General features: G+C 50.2%; 5 protein-coding genes across 5 annotated transcripts; 3 read left to right on the top strand and 2 right to left on the bottom strand.

The window, feature by feature from the left end:
• Window positions 1-1,971: 1,971 nt before the first annotated feature.
• N7518_003611 (LEA domain protein) lies at window positions 1,972-6,704 on the top strand (the record flags this gene model as incomplete). Its single annotated transcript, XM_057184538.1, has 3 exons — window positions 1,972-2,024; window positions 3,003-6,123; window positions 6,180-6,704. The coding sequence occupies 3 exons, from the start codon at window positions 1,972-1,974 to the stop codon at window positions 6,702-6,704; spliced, it is 3,699 nt and encodes a 1,232-aa protein (XP_057045988.1).
• Window positions 6,705-7,156: 452 nt separating this feature from the next.
• On the bottom strand, window positions 7,157-8,740 carry N7518_003610 (uncharacterized protein; the record flags this gene model as incomplete). Its single annotated transcript, XM_057184537.1, has 6 exons — window positions 7,157-8,060; window positions 8,111-8,188; window positions 8,241-8,284; window positions 8,348-8,473; window positions 8,535-8,638; window positions 8,713-8,740. 6 exons carry the CDS (start codon window positions 8,738-8,740, stop codon window positions 7,157-7,159), a joined length of 1,284 nt encoding a protein of 427 aa, XP_057045987.1.
• Window positions 8,741-9,391: 651 nt separating this feature from the next.
• N7518_003609 (transcription initiation factor TFIID subunit TAF2) lies at window positions 9,392-13,175 on the top strand (the record flags this gene model as incomplete). Its single annotated transcript, XM_057184536.1, has 2 exons — window positions 9,392-11,695; window positions 11,748-13,175. 2 exons carry the CDS (start codon window positions 9,392-9,394, stop codon window positions 13,173-13,175), a joined length of 3,732 nt encoding a protein of 1,243 aa, XP_057045986.1.
• A 433-nt stretch (window positions 13,176-13,608) lies between these two features.
• N7518_003608 (putative small nuclear ribonucleoprotein SmG) lies at window positions 13,609-14,090 on the bottom strand (the record flags this gene model as incomplete). Its single annotated transcript, XM_057184535.1, has 4 exons — window positions 13,609-13,668; window positions 13,726-13,800; window positions 13,918-13,989; window positions 14,061-14,090. 4 exons carry the CDS (start codon window positions 14,088-14,090, stop codon window positions 13,609-13,611), a joined length of 237 nt encoding a protein of 78 aa, XP_057045985.1.
• A 203-nt stretch (window positions 14,091-14,293) lies between these two features.
• On the top strand, window positions 14,294-15,602 carry N7518_003607 (uncharacterized protein; the record flags this gene model as incomplete). Its single annotated transcript, XM_057184534.1, has 2 exons — window positions 14,294-14,375; window positions 14,410-15,602. The coding sequence occupies 2 exons, from the start codon at window positions 14,294-14,296 to the stop codon at window positions 15,600-15,602; spliced, it is 1,275 nt and encodes a 424-aa protein (XP_057045984.1).
• Window positions 15,603-16,067: the final 465 nt, after the last annotated feature.

Below are 16,067 nucleotides of genomic sequence, written 5' to 3'. Positions count from 1 at the left end.
AAGCTTGAAATGGCCAAGTACCTGGGCAGGGTGACATCGGTCCCTGGTGGAACCTAAAATGGTGGAGATTAGGCGACGCTAACGATGCTTAGCCTAATTCTATACGAGAAAGCTATACTAGCTCGAACAATCAAATGCGTTTAATATACCGAAGCTGACCGCGTCTATTAAGCAGTGGGTCTCAAGCGCCTTGGATAACGGCCTCAATTAGGGCCTAGTGGCTGAAATTAAAGCAGCTTCTCCAACTAAAAATAACGCTCGTATACAATGGTTACGGAAATAATTGCCACATCTAGCGCGATTCAGATATCTTGACGTTGCTCCTCGTCTGTTAGCTGAAGGATTTAAGAATGTTTCTATGAACTGCCATGTTATTTCTTTCTTGTTGCTAAGCTTTACAAGGAACATAGAAGACTTTGCATTTCTTGTTGGAGATTTCAGTTCTACTCATCTTTCATTTCAACAATTCATAAGCCTAATATATATTGTCGTACATACTTCTGCCGCTCCCTTCTCTAGTATCAAAAAGCAAACTTCGTATGTCATCACCAACGCAAATAGTCAACTATATCGCACATAATTCTTCGATCCATATGGAGTCTGGAGTACATCATAGGAGACGTTCGACTTTAGATTCGCCGTTAAGATAGCGGAGCTCGGGGCCGGAGTGGAGCCGCCAAGAGACACGAATACCTCGCGGATACGGAGTACATTCCGCGGAGATGTAGTGGTGAAGCCTTCTAGCCTTGAGTGACGACTGTATTCATCTGTGTAGAATGGGTATGTAGCAATATCGAGCTGGATCGGGACAGTTTCCCGAAGAAGTTAATGAAACTGCGGACTGCGAGGGCACAGTGGTCTTTCCACGGGATAATCTTGGACGCTTCTTCCTCAGTGACTGCTCTGAGCCCCGGGGCGGGGATCCTGGTGTTTCTAATGCATTCTCAGGAGGAATCACGGACTAGTTATAAAATGGCCCGCCACAGACCCTGATTACATAATTTATCAGCACAGCCACAATAGCACAGCCATAGTTACCTTCCAAGGTAATGCTACGAATTTATTTTTGGTTGTACAAAATAAAGCGTCCATGATGAGCAACTATCAATTTATTTTAACTTCTGAACATACGTTGTTGTGGCTAGAGTACCATGCATTCTGTTCATCCTATCCATTTCGGGCAATAGTCGGTGGCGAACACTAAAGTCTTGCTCAGGGTGTACCAACGAGAAGAGACACCGATCGATCTCGATCGGGAGTCAAGTATAGAGTGATCTTGAGATTGGATGAGCAAATACAAGTATTGTTTATATTATGGAGGGTTGGTCTAGACTCTAGAATATAAAACAAGAATAGGGTGTCAGATTTGGATGAGAACATCTTATATCCTGCAATATATGTTCAAGGCCCTGCTATCGTTTAGTATCTTAGCACAATATCATTCAATATACTTCGTAGAGTCGATCGATCCAAAAAAGAAAAAAATGCACAGACGCCAAGAGGTGTGGAGGCAAATTTTGATTTCGGTAGTTGATAACCGGAGAATTCGCGTACATGCGGAGTAGCAGTTGCACGAGTTACAATATAATATAGTATATTGCAACTACAAGATATCAAGTCTACCATTTAGAGAATACCATGGAACTTTGAAACAATATTTCTTGAATTTGCACGATGATATCAGCCAATGACTTGTGTGGCTGAACTCTCCACCCAAATAGATTGAAATGATATCATACCTCATACCTCTGACAGGGACCTACCCCGACCATTATCCGGTTTTACTTGGGGTTTCTCTTGTTTAGGGCTGAATCTACGACTTGCGAATAATATGCGAATGCGAATATATTTGAGCATCGTCATTGAACAATCTGGGTAAATGATTCCTATCTTGTATATTAACTGTTTACGTGGGGAAGCGAGTTATGGATAGTTGCACTGTTCAAGGGTTCTCATATGACTTCTGATGTAATGCGATTCGAAGTGCAGCTGGTGACCTTTGATTTTTTCCTGAAACAAGGACAGTGACAGGTAGCGGAGGCGACTTTCACATATGCACATGTGGTCTTTCTGATAGCTCTTTGTGATTTGTTCGCCCACGTTTGGCATAGCGTGGTTTCGGGGAATATCCATGGATATGCTACCATTTGACCAATCATGTTGCTTTGGGCATATTTTATTGTCCAGATAATTTAGAACCTTGGGACTTGACGTACCTGGCCAGGAACATGGCATGGATGGATTCGATATTGCAGTTATTCATGCAACGAATCAGACATATATGCCTCCATGCTGGAGTAGCACAGAGCTCCACCTCCACCCTCATTCTAACTCAGATTCAGCCACATTCCCCTCAATATCCCAGTCTCGGGCCTCTGATTCGTGAGCCTACCCTGGAAGTATCGCATCGATCGACCAATTCCCAGACAAATCATCTCTGCTTGGCACGTCTAATTGCCCCGCTCAATGATGCCGATGATGGTATTCTAACGGCGCCTATCACGCCCTAACCGAGCATCGTGTAGATTAGCTCTATGCCGATCCACCGAACTGGGATTTCAAGAAATGATTATAGGAAAAGGCGTTATGATATCAATGGTCCATGACGTAGTAAGCTCTGCATGTGTCCTGCCTGGTTACAGCTTCTAGGTAGACAGCTATGATGGACTTCTGCGATGATATCAGAGTCACTGACCTCTTCTTATAAACACCAGTAATCGTTCCAGGATTTATTCTCTTCGTTATTCATTCCTATTCTATTTCTATCATCTAGAAAAAACAACATAACTACTATACTCCCGAACTATACCTGTTCCCGGGAATTGTACATTATATTTCACACATACGCCTTTACGAAGTATACTCACGCCTTTAGCGGACACAACTGCATTCCAATTTGCAATTATCCGACTGGATTTTGATTTCTGTATAACACAACAATTCATCTGAAACCAAAATATCCAAACTCGAAACAACCATGTCCTCCCCCGCCGTGAACAAAGCACCCCCAAGCTGGGCTCCAAGGCCGGAACCCCCGCCAAAGACCGCAAAGCCTCCGGCTCCAGCACAGCCAGCAAGCCCAGCACTGTCACCGGAAGCCCCAAGGTCACAAAAAAGACCGCCACACCCCGCAAGCTCTCCCAGAAAGCCCCCGAGCCACTCGAAGACGACGTCGACGAGCAATCCATCCCAGAGACACCCTCCCCTAAGTCAAAGAGACGCACCGAGCAGCGCCGCCCCGTCTCCCCACCCGACGACGCCGCATCCCAGGCGCCTTCTGTCTCCGGCTCCGCAGCCCCACTCAGCGGCGGCGGCTCCAGCTTGGCCGGTAAGACTAAGGATGTCGCCAACAAGACGAAGGAGACAGCCAAGAAGAGTACTGAAAGTGTCACAAATGGGGCCAAAGATGCCACCAAGACTGCTACCGATAACCTACCCGTGCCGTTTGACCTGTCTGCCTTGAAGGGTCTTGATGTCGCCGAGGACGGCAATATCCTCGGACAGGATGGGAACCCCATTGGCAAGGTTGTCGAGGGGGATCCAGAGGATCTCGTCGGACAGACTGTTGGCGATGACGGCGAGATTGTTGACGAGGAAGGTGATTTGATTGGTCGCGTCGATATCCTGCACGAGGTCGCGGACGAAGCTAAGCAAACCGCCGATGACGCTCAGGAGAACGTCGGAGAGGTTGATCTCGAGAATGTTGTTACGGATATCGCTCAGCTTGAAGGCCTTCCTGTTTCTGATGGCGGTGTTATCAAGAACGCTGCCGGTCAGATTGTCGGCCGCATTGTGGAGGGTGACCCTGAAGATCTTATCGGGTATACCCTCAATGACGACGGTGAGATTGTCGATGAAGATGGCGATGCCATTGGCCGTGTTGATTTGATTCCTGTTGAGGATCAGAAGAAGGCCATCGAAGAGGCCACTGGTGATGCCACTGGTGATGCCACTGACAAGGTCCATGGTGCGAAGGAAGATGTTGAGGATCAGTACGAGGATGCTCAGAATGATCTTTCCGATGCCGAAGGGAATGTCGACAAGGCTAAGTCTACTGCCGAAGATGCCGCCCCCGACGCAGAAAATGCTACGGACACCGCCGAAGATGGGAAGATTAACCTCGAGGACAATGTCGACGACGCCAAAGATACCGCCGAAGATAAGGTTGAAGGTGCCGAAGATACCGCCGAAGACGCCAAAGATGCTGCCGAAGGTGCCACCGATGCCCTCGACGACAAGGTCGAAGGCGCCGAAGATACCGCTGAAGAGACCGCCGAAGACGCCAAGGACACTGCCGAAGAGACCGCCGAAGATGCCACCGATGCCCTCGACGACAAGGTCGAAGGCGCCGAAGATACCGCTGAAGAGACCGCCGAAGACGCCAAGGACACTGCCGAAGAGACCGCCGAAGGTGCCACCGATGCCCTCGACGACAAGGTCGAAGGAGCCGAAGAGACCGCCGAAGATGCCCAGGACACCGCCGAGGATGCTGCCGAGGACGCCGAGGAAATTATCCCCGGACTGGAGACCCTCGAAGGCAAGGTCTGCAACAAGCTCGGCTACATCATTGACCAAGAAACCGGCAAGCCCGTTGGCCAAGTGACCGAAGGCGACCCCAAGAAACTGGCCAAGCTCGGCTCAACACTCGACGACAAGGGCCAGTTCTGGGACAACCGCGGCAATGTGATCGGCAAAGCCAAGGCACTCCCGATCGAGGAACACGATGGCGACGAAGGCCCCTTCTCCGGTCTAGAGGGCCTCGTTGTCGGTGAAGACGGCTTTGTGGTCGACGAGAACTCGACCCGCGTCGGCCGTCTGATCGAAGGCGATGCGAAGAAACTGAGCGGGCGTGGCGTTGACGAGGATGGCGAGATTCTCGACCGCAAGGGCAACGTCATTGGACGGGCTGAGCGCCTTGAACCTGAGGAAGAGCCCGAGGAGGAGGAAGAGGCTGGTCCTGACTTCTCTGCTGTCAATGGCCTTACCTGCAATAAGGCTGGCTATGTCATCGGACCCGACGGTTATCCGATTGCCCGTGTTGTCGAGGGTAACCCCAAGGAGCTTGCTGGTAAGAAGATTGACGAGGGTGAGATTTACGACGGAAAGAAGGTCATTGGCCGTGTGGAGCTCATCCCCGAGGATGAGATCGAGAGCAAGCCCGAGGGTATCTTCGCTGGCATGGAAAACCTCTTTGTGACCAAGGATGGATTCGTCGAGGATGATGAGGGATCCATTGTTGGTAAGCTTGTCGAAGGCGAGGCTAAGAAGCTTCGTGGTCGTGCTGTCGACGAGGATGGAGAGATCACCGATAAGTACGGTAATGTCAAGGGCCGTGCTGAGCCCTACGAGCCCCCTGAGGAGGAGCCCGCTCCTGAAGAAGACCTGTCTATTCTCGATGGCAAGGTCGTTAATAAGTCTGGTAACGTTGTTGACCCCGCCACTGGTGCTGTCGTTGGACGTATCCTCGAAGGTGATAAGCGCCTCGCTGGATGCAAGGTCGATGGCAAGGGCCAGATCTGGGGTGACAATGGTAAGGTTGTTGGGCGCGCCGGGCTTATCCCTGGCGCTGAGCAAGATAAGGCTGAAGGTCCATTCTTTGGATTCGATAACGCTATTGTCGGTAAGGATGGAGTTGTACAAGACGGTGACAAGATCATCGGACGTCTAATCGAAGGCGACGCCAAGCGTCTCCTTGGCCGCAAGGTTGACGAGGAGGGTGATGTCCTTGATAAGAACGGCAACTCTATCGGTAAGGCCGAGCGCTGGGAGCCTGAGGAGAAGAAGCGAGATGTCAACCCTATGTCTGGTCGCAAGGTTAATAAGGAGGGCGAAGTCCGCGATAAGGACGGCAACCTTATTGGCAAGCTGACTGCGGGTAACCTTGCCACGCTGATCGGCAAGAGTATCGATGATAACGGCTATGTTATTGATAACGATGGCAATAAGATCGGCGAATGTACCTTGCTTGAGAACATCCCCGAGCCCGAGGAGGAGGGGCCCACGGCCGAAGAACAGGAGGCTGCGGCGAAGGCCGAGTCCGACCGACAGCTCGCCGAGAAGATGATCTCTATCCTTAGCCAGACTCTTGACCGAGTCAAGCCTGTGTGCAAGCAGATCACTGAGGTAAGTTCCAACCCGACATTGAAGACTTCAAAGTAACATACTGACATAACTTCCAGGCCTGCGATAAAGCCGACCACACCAAGAAGGAGGACCTTGACGAGGAGAAGCTTGTTCAAACCGTCAAGCCGCTCCTCGAAGAAGGCGGCCGCATTCTGCAAGAGTGCAACGGAGCCATCCGCGCACTTGACCCCGATGGACGCATCGCCGCGACCGCTAAGGCGCGCGCTGCTTCTCGCGATGCCACTCCTGAGGAGTACCAGCTTGCCGACCTGATCAAGGAGCTCACTGAGACGGTTGTCAAGACCATTGACAACGGCAAGAAACGCATTGCTGATATGCCTCACGCCAAGAAAGCGCTGAACCCCCTCTGGGGTCTGCTCTCTGAGCCATTGTTCCAGATCATCGCTGCCGTTGGCTTGTTGCTTACTGGTGTGCTTGGCTTGGTTGGTCGTCTGCTTGATGGTCTTGGTCTCGGTGGATTGTTGAATGGACTGCTTGGCAGTCTTGGATTGGATAAAATAATCAATGGACTTGGTCTGGGAGGTCTGACTGACGCTCTTGGACTTGGAGGAAACAAATGAAAAGTTGGGAGCAGAATCCCATTTGAACTTTTTGTTGGCGGTGTTTTTGTGATTTTTTCTGTTTTGCTCTTTTCGCCAGCGTTGATTGTTCTTCTTTGGGCGTACCTTTTCTAATTTCCTGTATTATTTCTCTCGATTAATGAACTTGAACTGGGTTTCATTTGATTCATTTGGATCTAATCACAAATATTAATAATCTTGTAAGTACAGAAGCGCAGAATAGCAGGGTACAATTTCCATGCTGGATTTCATCAAAATCCACCCCTCTGGGATTTGTTATATCTCTCATCATATCAAGATGATAACACACGTAGAAGGAATGGACATGTTCATAATTACAATGAGGTTGAACAATTAAACAATGCGCCGGCCAGGGCGCTTTTGGCCACTCTAACGGGGAACTAGTGTCGATCGTCAATTCGTCCATAGAAGATAGTGTGGCGCATACTAAGTTAATGTGTCTTGGATGTGTCAGTCGAAGCGCGAGACTGATCGATGTGGGACGATTCACCGAGGTTGCGATAGGCTCTGTCTCTCGCAGCGGCCTTATCCTTTCGGATAGTAAGGCAGTTGATGCCGAGGAAAGTGGTGATGCGGTTGATGACGAGGACCGCCCAATGCATGTAGATAACCAGGGCGAAGACCAGGTACACCCAGAGATATAGGAGTTCCAGCCATGGGGCAATGACCGGGAACCCGATCATGGGCAGGTTGATGAGGACCGCCCCAGCAATGAGGGGAGCCTGCATCACTGTCCAAAGGGGGAAGGGCTGTCTCAGAAGATGGGCCAAAATGATCATGGTGGTCATTCGTCCGAAGACGAATGCGATAATCCAGCAGAACAAAATGAGGTGGTTCCCAGAAAGAACAGTCGAATAAGGCGAGAACAGCCATGCGATGTTGCAGAAAGTGAAGGCGAGGATAGGCACCAACTCCTTAAGCAACGGGGCGAACGGCAGACCCTGCTTCTTACGCGCCGCAGCTACATTCATAATACACCCGGGGAGATGTGCGAGGAAGAAACTAGCCATGAGAAATGGGACCCAGAGGTCCTTGACGGAGTTGTTGCCGAAGATTTGGGGGAAGTTAAGGAATCCAATGATGGGTTTAGACCACATCGCAGGGCCCCATATTCCGGAGGAAATAATAATTCCACAGATGATAAGGAGGCCCTCAGTCGGGCCATTGAAGTAGCCGAGGTAGAGCGTGTGGGTGTGGAACGTCTCCCATGTCGAGAAATACATGGCCAGACAAGGCACGAGTGCGGTCCAAGCACCAAGCTGCGACGATCCATAGCCCATTGCGGCTGTAGAAAGCAGACTGGCCAGGGTGCAGTTCAACGAGTCGATACCGTGACTGTACCTGGTTAGTGATCCATCCATGGCTTCTCGGAGGGCGGTACAAACTCAAAAAGTTCACCGAGTCCGCTAGACGTGCCGGTTCGGCGTGCCTGTTTACCATCCACATTGTCGAGGGTCGAATACCTATTTCGTATGAGTTAGAATCACGTGGATGGAGGGATAGCCGGTCACTCACATCCACAAGCCAAGCGCAAAGCTGAAGTAAATCCAAGAGGGACCCTGAAATTTCCGATTAACTCGCCACTTCCGATAAACCACCGAATAAGGAACAGGAACACTCACAGGTCCCACCATATCTGGGACGAAAATCTGAACGATGAAGATATTGGCCACGATCCACATGAACCCAAGAAGGGTCACCATGTTCGGGGCCATCCACATCGGCACAAGTTCGACGAAGGCATTCCACTAGGGGAAGAGTCAATTGTTTATTCCGAGTTGATGTTCGGGCAAGGTAAGGTTGTCATACGTAGTGCTTCAAGATATACCGAGAAATGAACGACTTATCGACACTCGAATATTTGTAGGACTTAAGGGGTAGCAGGGCTTCGTCGGAGAGGGAATCTTGGGTCTCTGTATGAGTTGAACGTTCGAATTAGCAAGTGAGTCGGAACAAATATGCTAGTCAAAGGCTTCATATTACCAACCTTGGACCATGCGATATATCGCGCTCATTTTTGAAGATTAGGCCGTGTCACCGCGCAAAGTTGTGGTATAGTCGGGGGAAACACCAGCACCTCAGTTCATAGCGCGGTCGGCAAACAAGTGGGTATAATGGATAAATGCACAGCGAATCAAATCATGCCTTTAAACACAAATCTCGACGCTCAAGAATACGTGGAGAAAAGGAGAGGTGGGAAGCGTTTCAAGATGGATTTTCAGGTTGAAATCACGTGCCTTGCTCCGCATCGGGAACGCGAACAAGGGAAGCTCAACTTGGCTGAGACCACACGGGATTTGCTAGTGCATTGTTCGGACTTGAGTCGCATTGTTGCAGCTAATCTGCCCTCGATCTTCCTATTGCGCCTCACTTAAATCTTCCTTTAACCTACGATCCACCTCAGCGCCGTGCGATACACCGTGCACCATAATCGCGTAATCGCCCATCTCGCATTTCATCGTCATCTGGAGCTCGATCTGCGCCACGCGAAGTGCTCTTCGATTTTTTTTTCCGCCCTCAATACTACAATCACATATTGAGTCTGGTTGGATATGACGGTGGATGGTCTTCGAAGCGCTCCCCGCGCATCTCGTCACTGAGGAATCTTCACGATACTGGACGACAGGCTCTGGGACATCATTTCCGCAGGCCTCGACGAGAATATCATGCCGAGTGTTGTCGAACTGCCCGCTGGTGCCGCGGCACGCCAGTTTGATCTGGGATTCAGTGTGGGACATCAAAAAGTCGAACTTGAGATTGATCTAGCATCCAAAAGCCTTAAAGGAAGGACGGAAATCACAATTCACCCTCGCCGCAGAGATCTCGGGACAATCTGGTTGAATTTTCGACAAGGCGAGATTAAGCAGCTGAGCGTTAACGGCAAGCCTGCAACAACAAAATACACAGATCACTACGAGTCGTTACAACTCTACGGTGTACACTATCACGAGCGACTGACACCGAGGATTCACAGCCTGTTACAAACTCCCCCAAGACCTACCCTGCCCATCGCAATTCCAAAGGGTGTCCGCATCGATGAACTAGATCCATCTTCGGCCGAAGCACAGGATCAAATCGCGCTACAATCTACTGTTGACAATGTGGATGGTCCTTCGAGTACCAGGGCGCCAGAGGCAAACCTTCCACGATTCACGGCTTTGACAGTGAACATCGAATTTGTTATCGACAATATTCGGGATGGATTACAATTCGTCGGTGTCGAAAATGGTGATCGACGGTATCCTCATGCCTACACCACTAACTCACTCGAGTCTGGTATCGGCTGTCCCTTGTTCCCATGTGTGGATGATATGTCCTCGCGATGTACCTGGGAGGTTTCTATCACATGTCCCAGCTCGCTTGGTTATGTTTTCGACCGGAAGACCCAAGATGCGGCCGGTGCAGCGACCCCATCCCGCCCAAAAGCGCCAACCCGCCAACTTTCTCCGGACGACGAGGGCCTTGATATGTCAGTGGTGTGCTCCGGCGACCTGACAGATGACATTGTCGATCCCAAAGACCACACCCGCAAAACAGTTTCATTTGCGTCATATTCACCATTGGGAGCCTTGCAAATTGGCTTCGCCATTGGTCCATTCGAGTATGTCAACCTGGCCGACTTCCGTGAAAGTGACCAGGATGAGCAACTTGGCCAAAATGCTATTCCTTTGCACGCATTCTGCCTCCCGGGTAGAGCCGACGAAGTCCAAAACAGCAGTTTTCCCATGGCCCAGGCGATTGACTTCTTTTCTTTGTCGTACGGGTCTTATCCATTCGGCAGTTACAAGATTTGTTTCGTCGACGATCTACCAACGGATAGCCTTCCCACTGCATGTATGTCAATATGCAGCAGCCACCTGCTCTTCCCAGCCGAGATGATCGACCCCATGTATGACTCTACTCGGGCTCAGGTGCACGGTCTGGCCTGTCAGTGGACTGGAATCAACATCATTCCTGCGGAGCCCTCGGATACGTGGGTTACGGTGGGTGTGGCATGGTACATTACAGACACGTTCATGAGAAAGCTTTGCGGAAACAACGAGTACCGTTTCAGATTGAAGCAGATGTCTGATCAAGTCTGCGACTTAGACTTTGAGCGCCCCTCTATATACGACATGGGTAACATTCTCAAGGTTGACCCCTCCGAATATCGCTTTGTTGCATTGAAAGCGCCTTTGGTCTTGTTCATTCTCGATCGCCGACTGACCAAGGCGAGTGGTAAGGCCACGATGTCTCGCATTATTTCTCGACTTTTTCTTAACTCTCGCATGGGTGATATACCCAATGGAGCCGTCACATCCTCCCTGTTCCAAAAAACCTGTGAGCGACTGGGACATGCGAAATTAGACGTATTCTTCCAACAATGGGTATACGGGGCGGGATGTCCACGATTCCAAGCAACCCAGCGATTCAACAAGAAGAAGCTCGTAGTTGAAATGATGATCAGACAAGTCCAATCTGAACCCCAACCCCCTCGAGATCTCGACAAGGATTCATTCTTGCGCGACGTGAAGGAAGAGGTCCGGCACGTCTACGCGGGCGCAGTGCAGCCGGTCTTCACAGGGTCAATGACCCTTCGGATTCACGAAGCAGACGGAACTCCTTATGAGCACATCGTTGAGATCAAGGAGGGCGTGACGAAATTCGACATTCCATACAACACGAAGTACAAAAGGCTCAAACGCAACAAAAAACAAAGAGAAAGAGCCGTGGCCTCGGGCGATACGGAAGTTCAAGAAGAGGTTCTGCTGTACTGCCTGGGGGATGTGCTTCAAACCGAAGAAGAAACACAGGCTTGGCGTTTGGCTGATTGGACGAAAGAGGACGAGGAGCGAATGGGACAGGAATCCTATGAGTGGATACGAATGGATGCAGACTTCGAGTGGATCTGTAAACTGTCTCTCGGTATGCCAGGGTACATGTATCTCTCGCAGCTTCAACAAGATCGAGATGTTGTGGCCCAACTCGAGGTAATTTATATTGCTGTCTTGAAAAGTCGAGTCACTATGCTAACATTATCAGTCATTACAATACATGACTGCTCAACGAGAGCACCCTCTGATTTCCACGATCTTTGTTCGAACGCTCATGGATAGTCGATACTTCCATGGCATACGTACTACGGCTGCGCGTGCCTTGGTAAAACATGCCAAGGAAGAGATTGATTGGGTTGGACTGTATCATCTTGAGAAGGCGTTCCAGGAGCTTTTCTGTCTCCCGGGATCGCCCATGACTCGATCGAATGACTTCTCTGACCGAGCGGCCTACATCCTCCAGCAAGTCATCCCTGACGCAATCTCTAAAGTCCGGGACAATAGTGGCAAAACTCCATTAAGGGTGAAGCGATTCCTTTTCGATAAACTCAAGTTCAATGACAACTCGAACAATGAGTACTCGGATAACTTCTATGTTGCCTCCTTGATGAAGTCCCTCTGTCATGCGATGCTTGGTAAGAGCGAGGTGCGGACGGACGAGGAATTAGACCATTTCGATATGGAACGTGTCCTCGAGGCTCAGGCCGAGGAACAACTGGACAAGGATGCTATCGCCGAGTTTGACCGATATCGACGCATGGACGAATGGTCTAGCTCTTTCCAGAACCTCTACTCCCGCGCCGCTCTTCAATGCCAGGCGCAATTAATGCAAACCAAGATGATGGACCTGGATTTGATGCGTTTCATTCCATACACGCGAGCAGGAACCTATGACCTTCTTCGGATGCAAGCCTTCCAATGCTTGATCGACCTGGATATTTCCCACAGCCCGGAGCTTCTTCGGTGGCTTATGTTCACATTATCGGCCGATTCCTCGCTCTGGATACGGCACCAATCTTTACGTTTGCTAGGTCAGGCCCTAGCACAGATTGCTTTCGGTCGTCCTCAACAAACCGAAGCCTCCCAAAATGGTGGTTTGATCATCGAACAAGAATCATCTACCCAAATCCGCCGAGATGACATCGCACGACGCCAGACTATTCCTGGCGCCATCGAAGCCCTCAAACGAGAGCTTTCTGGCGATACATCTATGAAGGAATGTATGTGGGCAGCATGTAATTCACCGTCCATGGGCCTCTTGGAGCTTTCCGAGCTCACCGACCTTTGCCGTACACTGTACGACCCAATCACTTCCAAGCTCGTGCGGATGAAACTTCCTCGATATTGGAGTGTGCAAAACCAAGGCCATGGCAAGTTACGTTTCTATCGATCTACCAAACCCCGCATGGGTCTGGCTTCGAAACGCAAGCGCGAGGACCAGGGCATGCACGCACCATCATCAACCCGCATCACGTTCAAGCAGTCCAAAACTGGCCTGGCTCCAGGAACTCCTACTCCCAATCATTTCCCCAAAATTCACATCCCCAGACCATCACCTGCGCAAAGCGCAACCCCCAAAGCCCCTACCACGTCTACACCCAAGCTGAAGCTCAAGTTTGGTGGTCGACCCACATGAATATCCAACGTTGTTCCTTCGAATATCACATGTATTTTATCATTATCTCTTTATTATCTCTACCCTATCTCATCGACCCAGGCAGGAGGATGGAGCCAAAGCATGCTCCCAGGCGTAATATTGATTCAGCTTTATCTTCCGATTCCAATACCAACTAGCTGTGCCTTGTGTTCATCCCCCCTGGTAAATGTCTAGTGTAGACGTACCAGTCAGAAAGTCATTGGGATAGCCATAGTCGTCTAAAATGCGCCGTAGCAAACGAGCAGAAAAAAATAGAACAGAAAAAAGGTTTTGATTGTTCCCATAAGAGAAACCGACCCAGAAACTCCCAGTAGCATTAGCTCTTTTCCCAGCACTCGGTGATCGAGTGGTGCCTATGTGCGTGCCCCTTCAATCAAAGAAACGTCGTAGATTGTGCGTGTAGATGCGTAGCTTATTTATCGGATATGCGCTCGAGAGCCTCGAGCATCACGACGGAGTTACCGCGAATGACCTGATAACGCGTATCCATTAGCGGGGATCTTAGCTAGTCCATAGGGATTGAACATACGACCATGCCAATGGCAACCTTCTCTGCGCCATCCTTCTCCTCGAATGCCTCATCTAAGACAATGTTCATGAAGACCTGCGCGAAAGGATGGTTAGTTATTCCGCGTGCGATCGGACCGTCATCCTCCTGTCCTCAACGGCGAGCCGCGGTAACTCCGACATAGCGAAGCCTGGATCATGGGTGTGCACATACATCGTAGCCACGAAGGATACCAATGACTTTGCGGTTGCCATTCAGTTGGCAGAAGACCCGCTTCTCCATGTACTGTACGAAAGACACGACGTCAGCTGAGATCTCAGGACAAAAACTGCCCACATATTAGCAGGAGCACTAACCTTCTTCAATTCAGGCTGAGCTTGAGGCATGTTGGGCGAGTTGCTTGGTATCTTGGGGTTTGTCAAGATTCAAGATACCGCGATGACTTTGGGAGTTTGGTGCAAGCTGTGCCGGAGGAACGATATTCCGGATATGAGATATGCGATAAGAGCTGGCAGCTTCATGTTCACACTCTCACGCCACCAACTTGCATCGCTTCGTTACCTCTTTTGATTGCTAGGTTATTCCAAATATGAGCAGCAAATTTGCCAATCGCAGAAAGCCCCGCAAGGTTGGCAGGGATGACGAGGAGGACGAGGGAGGCGTTGCGCCAGGTATGTGGGCTAAGATTACTTTTTTCTACCCTAGATATTCGCCTACCACGATCGAAGCTGACATGGAGATTTCTAGAGCCGGTCGTTAAGCGCCCAGCTTCCTCTAGGCCGAAGCTGAGATCCAAGTTGCAGTTATCCTTCGGCCCCGAGACGTCAAACGATGGAGACCAAGGCAGCGAAGTAGTCCCACCAAAACGCCACGGTCTTGGACGCAAGGCAATAGAACAAAGTGCCGGTCAACTTCCTTCGCTGTTATCTGAGAAAATCTCTGCACGAGTCGGTCAGGACCAAGACCGGCCTACCTATAGCCATGACTACTTGAAGGAACTTCGCGATTCCACGCCCTCAACGCCGAAGACAATTACCGACGATGAAACCAGCAAGGTTGTCGATGTTGCAGCTAAGGTTGGGGAGATTATGACTCTCCCGGCACAGGCACATATCCCAAGCGAAGTCGAGATCCGAGAGAAAAAAGCCCGGCGCGCACGCCTAGCTATGGAACACGGTGCGGAGGAGGACGAGTTCATTTCATTGGACGTGAACAATGCGGCCCACACTGACGACTGGGATGCGGTTGTGAGAGGAGATAAAGAAGTCGAACAAGATACAAGACTAGTTCGGGACGACGAGGACTTTGCGGAAGGGTTCGAGGCCTTCACGGAGGATGGCAAAATGGCGCTCGGCCGAAAGGCAGAACGCGAGAAGAAGCAGAAGGATCGTGAAGTAATGCGTGACCTCATTGAGGATGCTGAGGGTATCTCCGACGAAGATGACTCTGACTTGGAGGAAAAGGCTGCCTATGAAGCCGCTCAGGTTCATGCGGCCATGGGTCGTGGCAAGTCAGGTGGTATTGATCGTCCGAAGACTCCTCCCAAAGTGACATCTCTTCCACGACTGGCTAGCAGTTTCGAAAGGTTGCGCATGTCTCTGACATCTATGGAAGTCGCAAAAACACAGATGATCAGCCGGATGGAGGAACTGAGGAAGGAGAAGGCAGATATCGCAGTTCGTGAGGTGGAGATCCAGGCGATGATCAAAGAAGCTGGCGATAACTATGAGCGACTCAGAAAGGAGGCTGGTGTTGATCCAAATGCAAAGCTCGATGCTTCCAATGGAGCTCTGGAAAAATCCCGAGGATTGGAAAGTATCGGCGCTCCTGTCCCTGTCCCGATAAGGGACTCCTCAATGTCGGATTCCTCAGATTCCAGCTTCGAGGATTCTTCATAACGCTTTCCTGGTTGCATTTGTACCTACATCGCAGGTGGCCTGGAGGCTCAACTTTACCTCGGTCTTTACTAGATTCCCTTGCATCGTCTTCGTGGAGTCTTTCTTGTTTCTTTCGATACCCAATGAATAAGTTCTGTATTGTATTTCTAACTTCATTCCCATTCCCTTAGGTTCATTACCTGATTTTACATTAGACTCCCCTTTTCACTCTCAAAAAGCTAGTTAACCTACACTATCGCAAGACGGCCCACCTCCATCTGACAACTGGTGCGGCGCCTTACTGGATGACACAGTGTCTCGCGCGACTGCAAATCAACGTGGTTGTAAAAGGTGGCCTGACAGTATTGCTTCACCCCCGGAAAGCCGACTACAGTTAACCGAAAACCCCCATCAGACCATGACATTGCGAGGGATGTGATGCCAGACTTTTCCCGGTTTCAGGCTGCCGTACAGGACCATGTACAC

Source organism: Penicillium psychrosexuale (assembly GCF_028828465.1).
Source record: "Penicillium psychrosexuale strain IBT 29551 chromosome Unknown utg000002l, whole genome shotgun sequence".
Taxonomy (NCBI): domain Eukaryota; kingdom Fungi; phylum Ascomycota; class Eurotiomycetes; order Eurotiales; family Aspergillaceae; genus Penicillium; species Penicillium psychrosexuale.
Note: the sequence above shows the minus strand (reverse complement) of the source record. Positions and strands in the feature narration are given on the sequence as shown.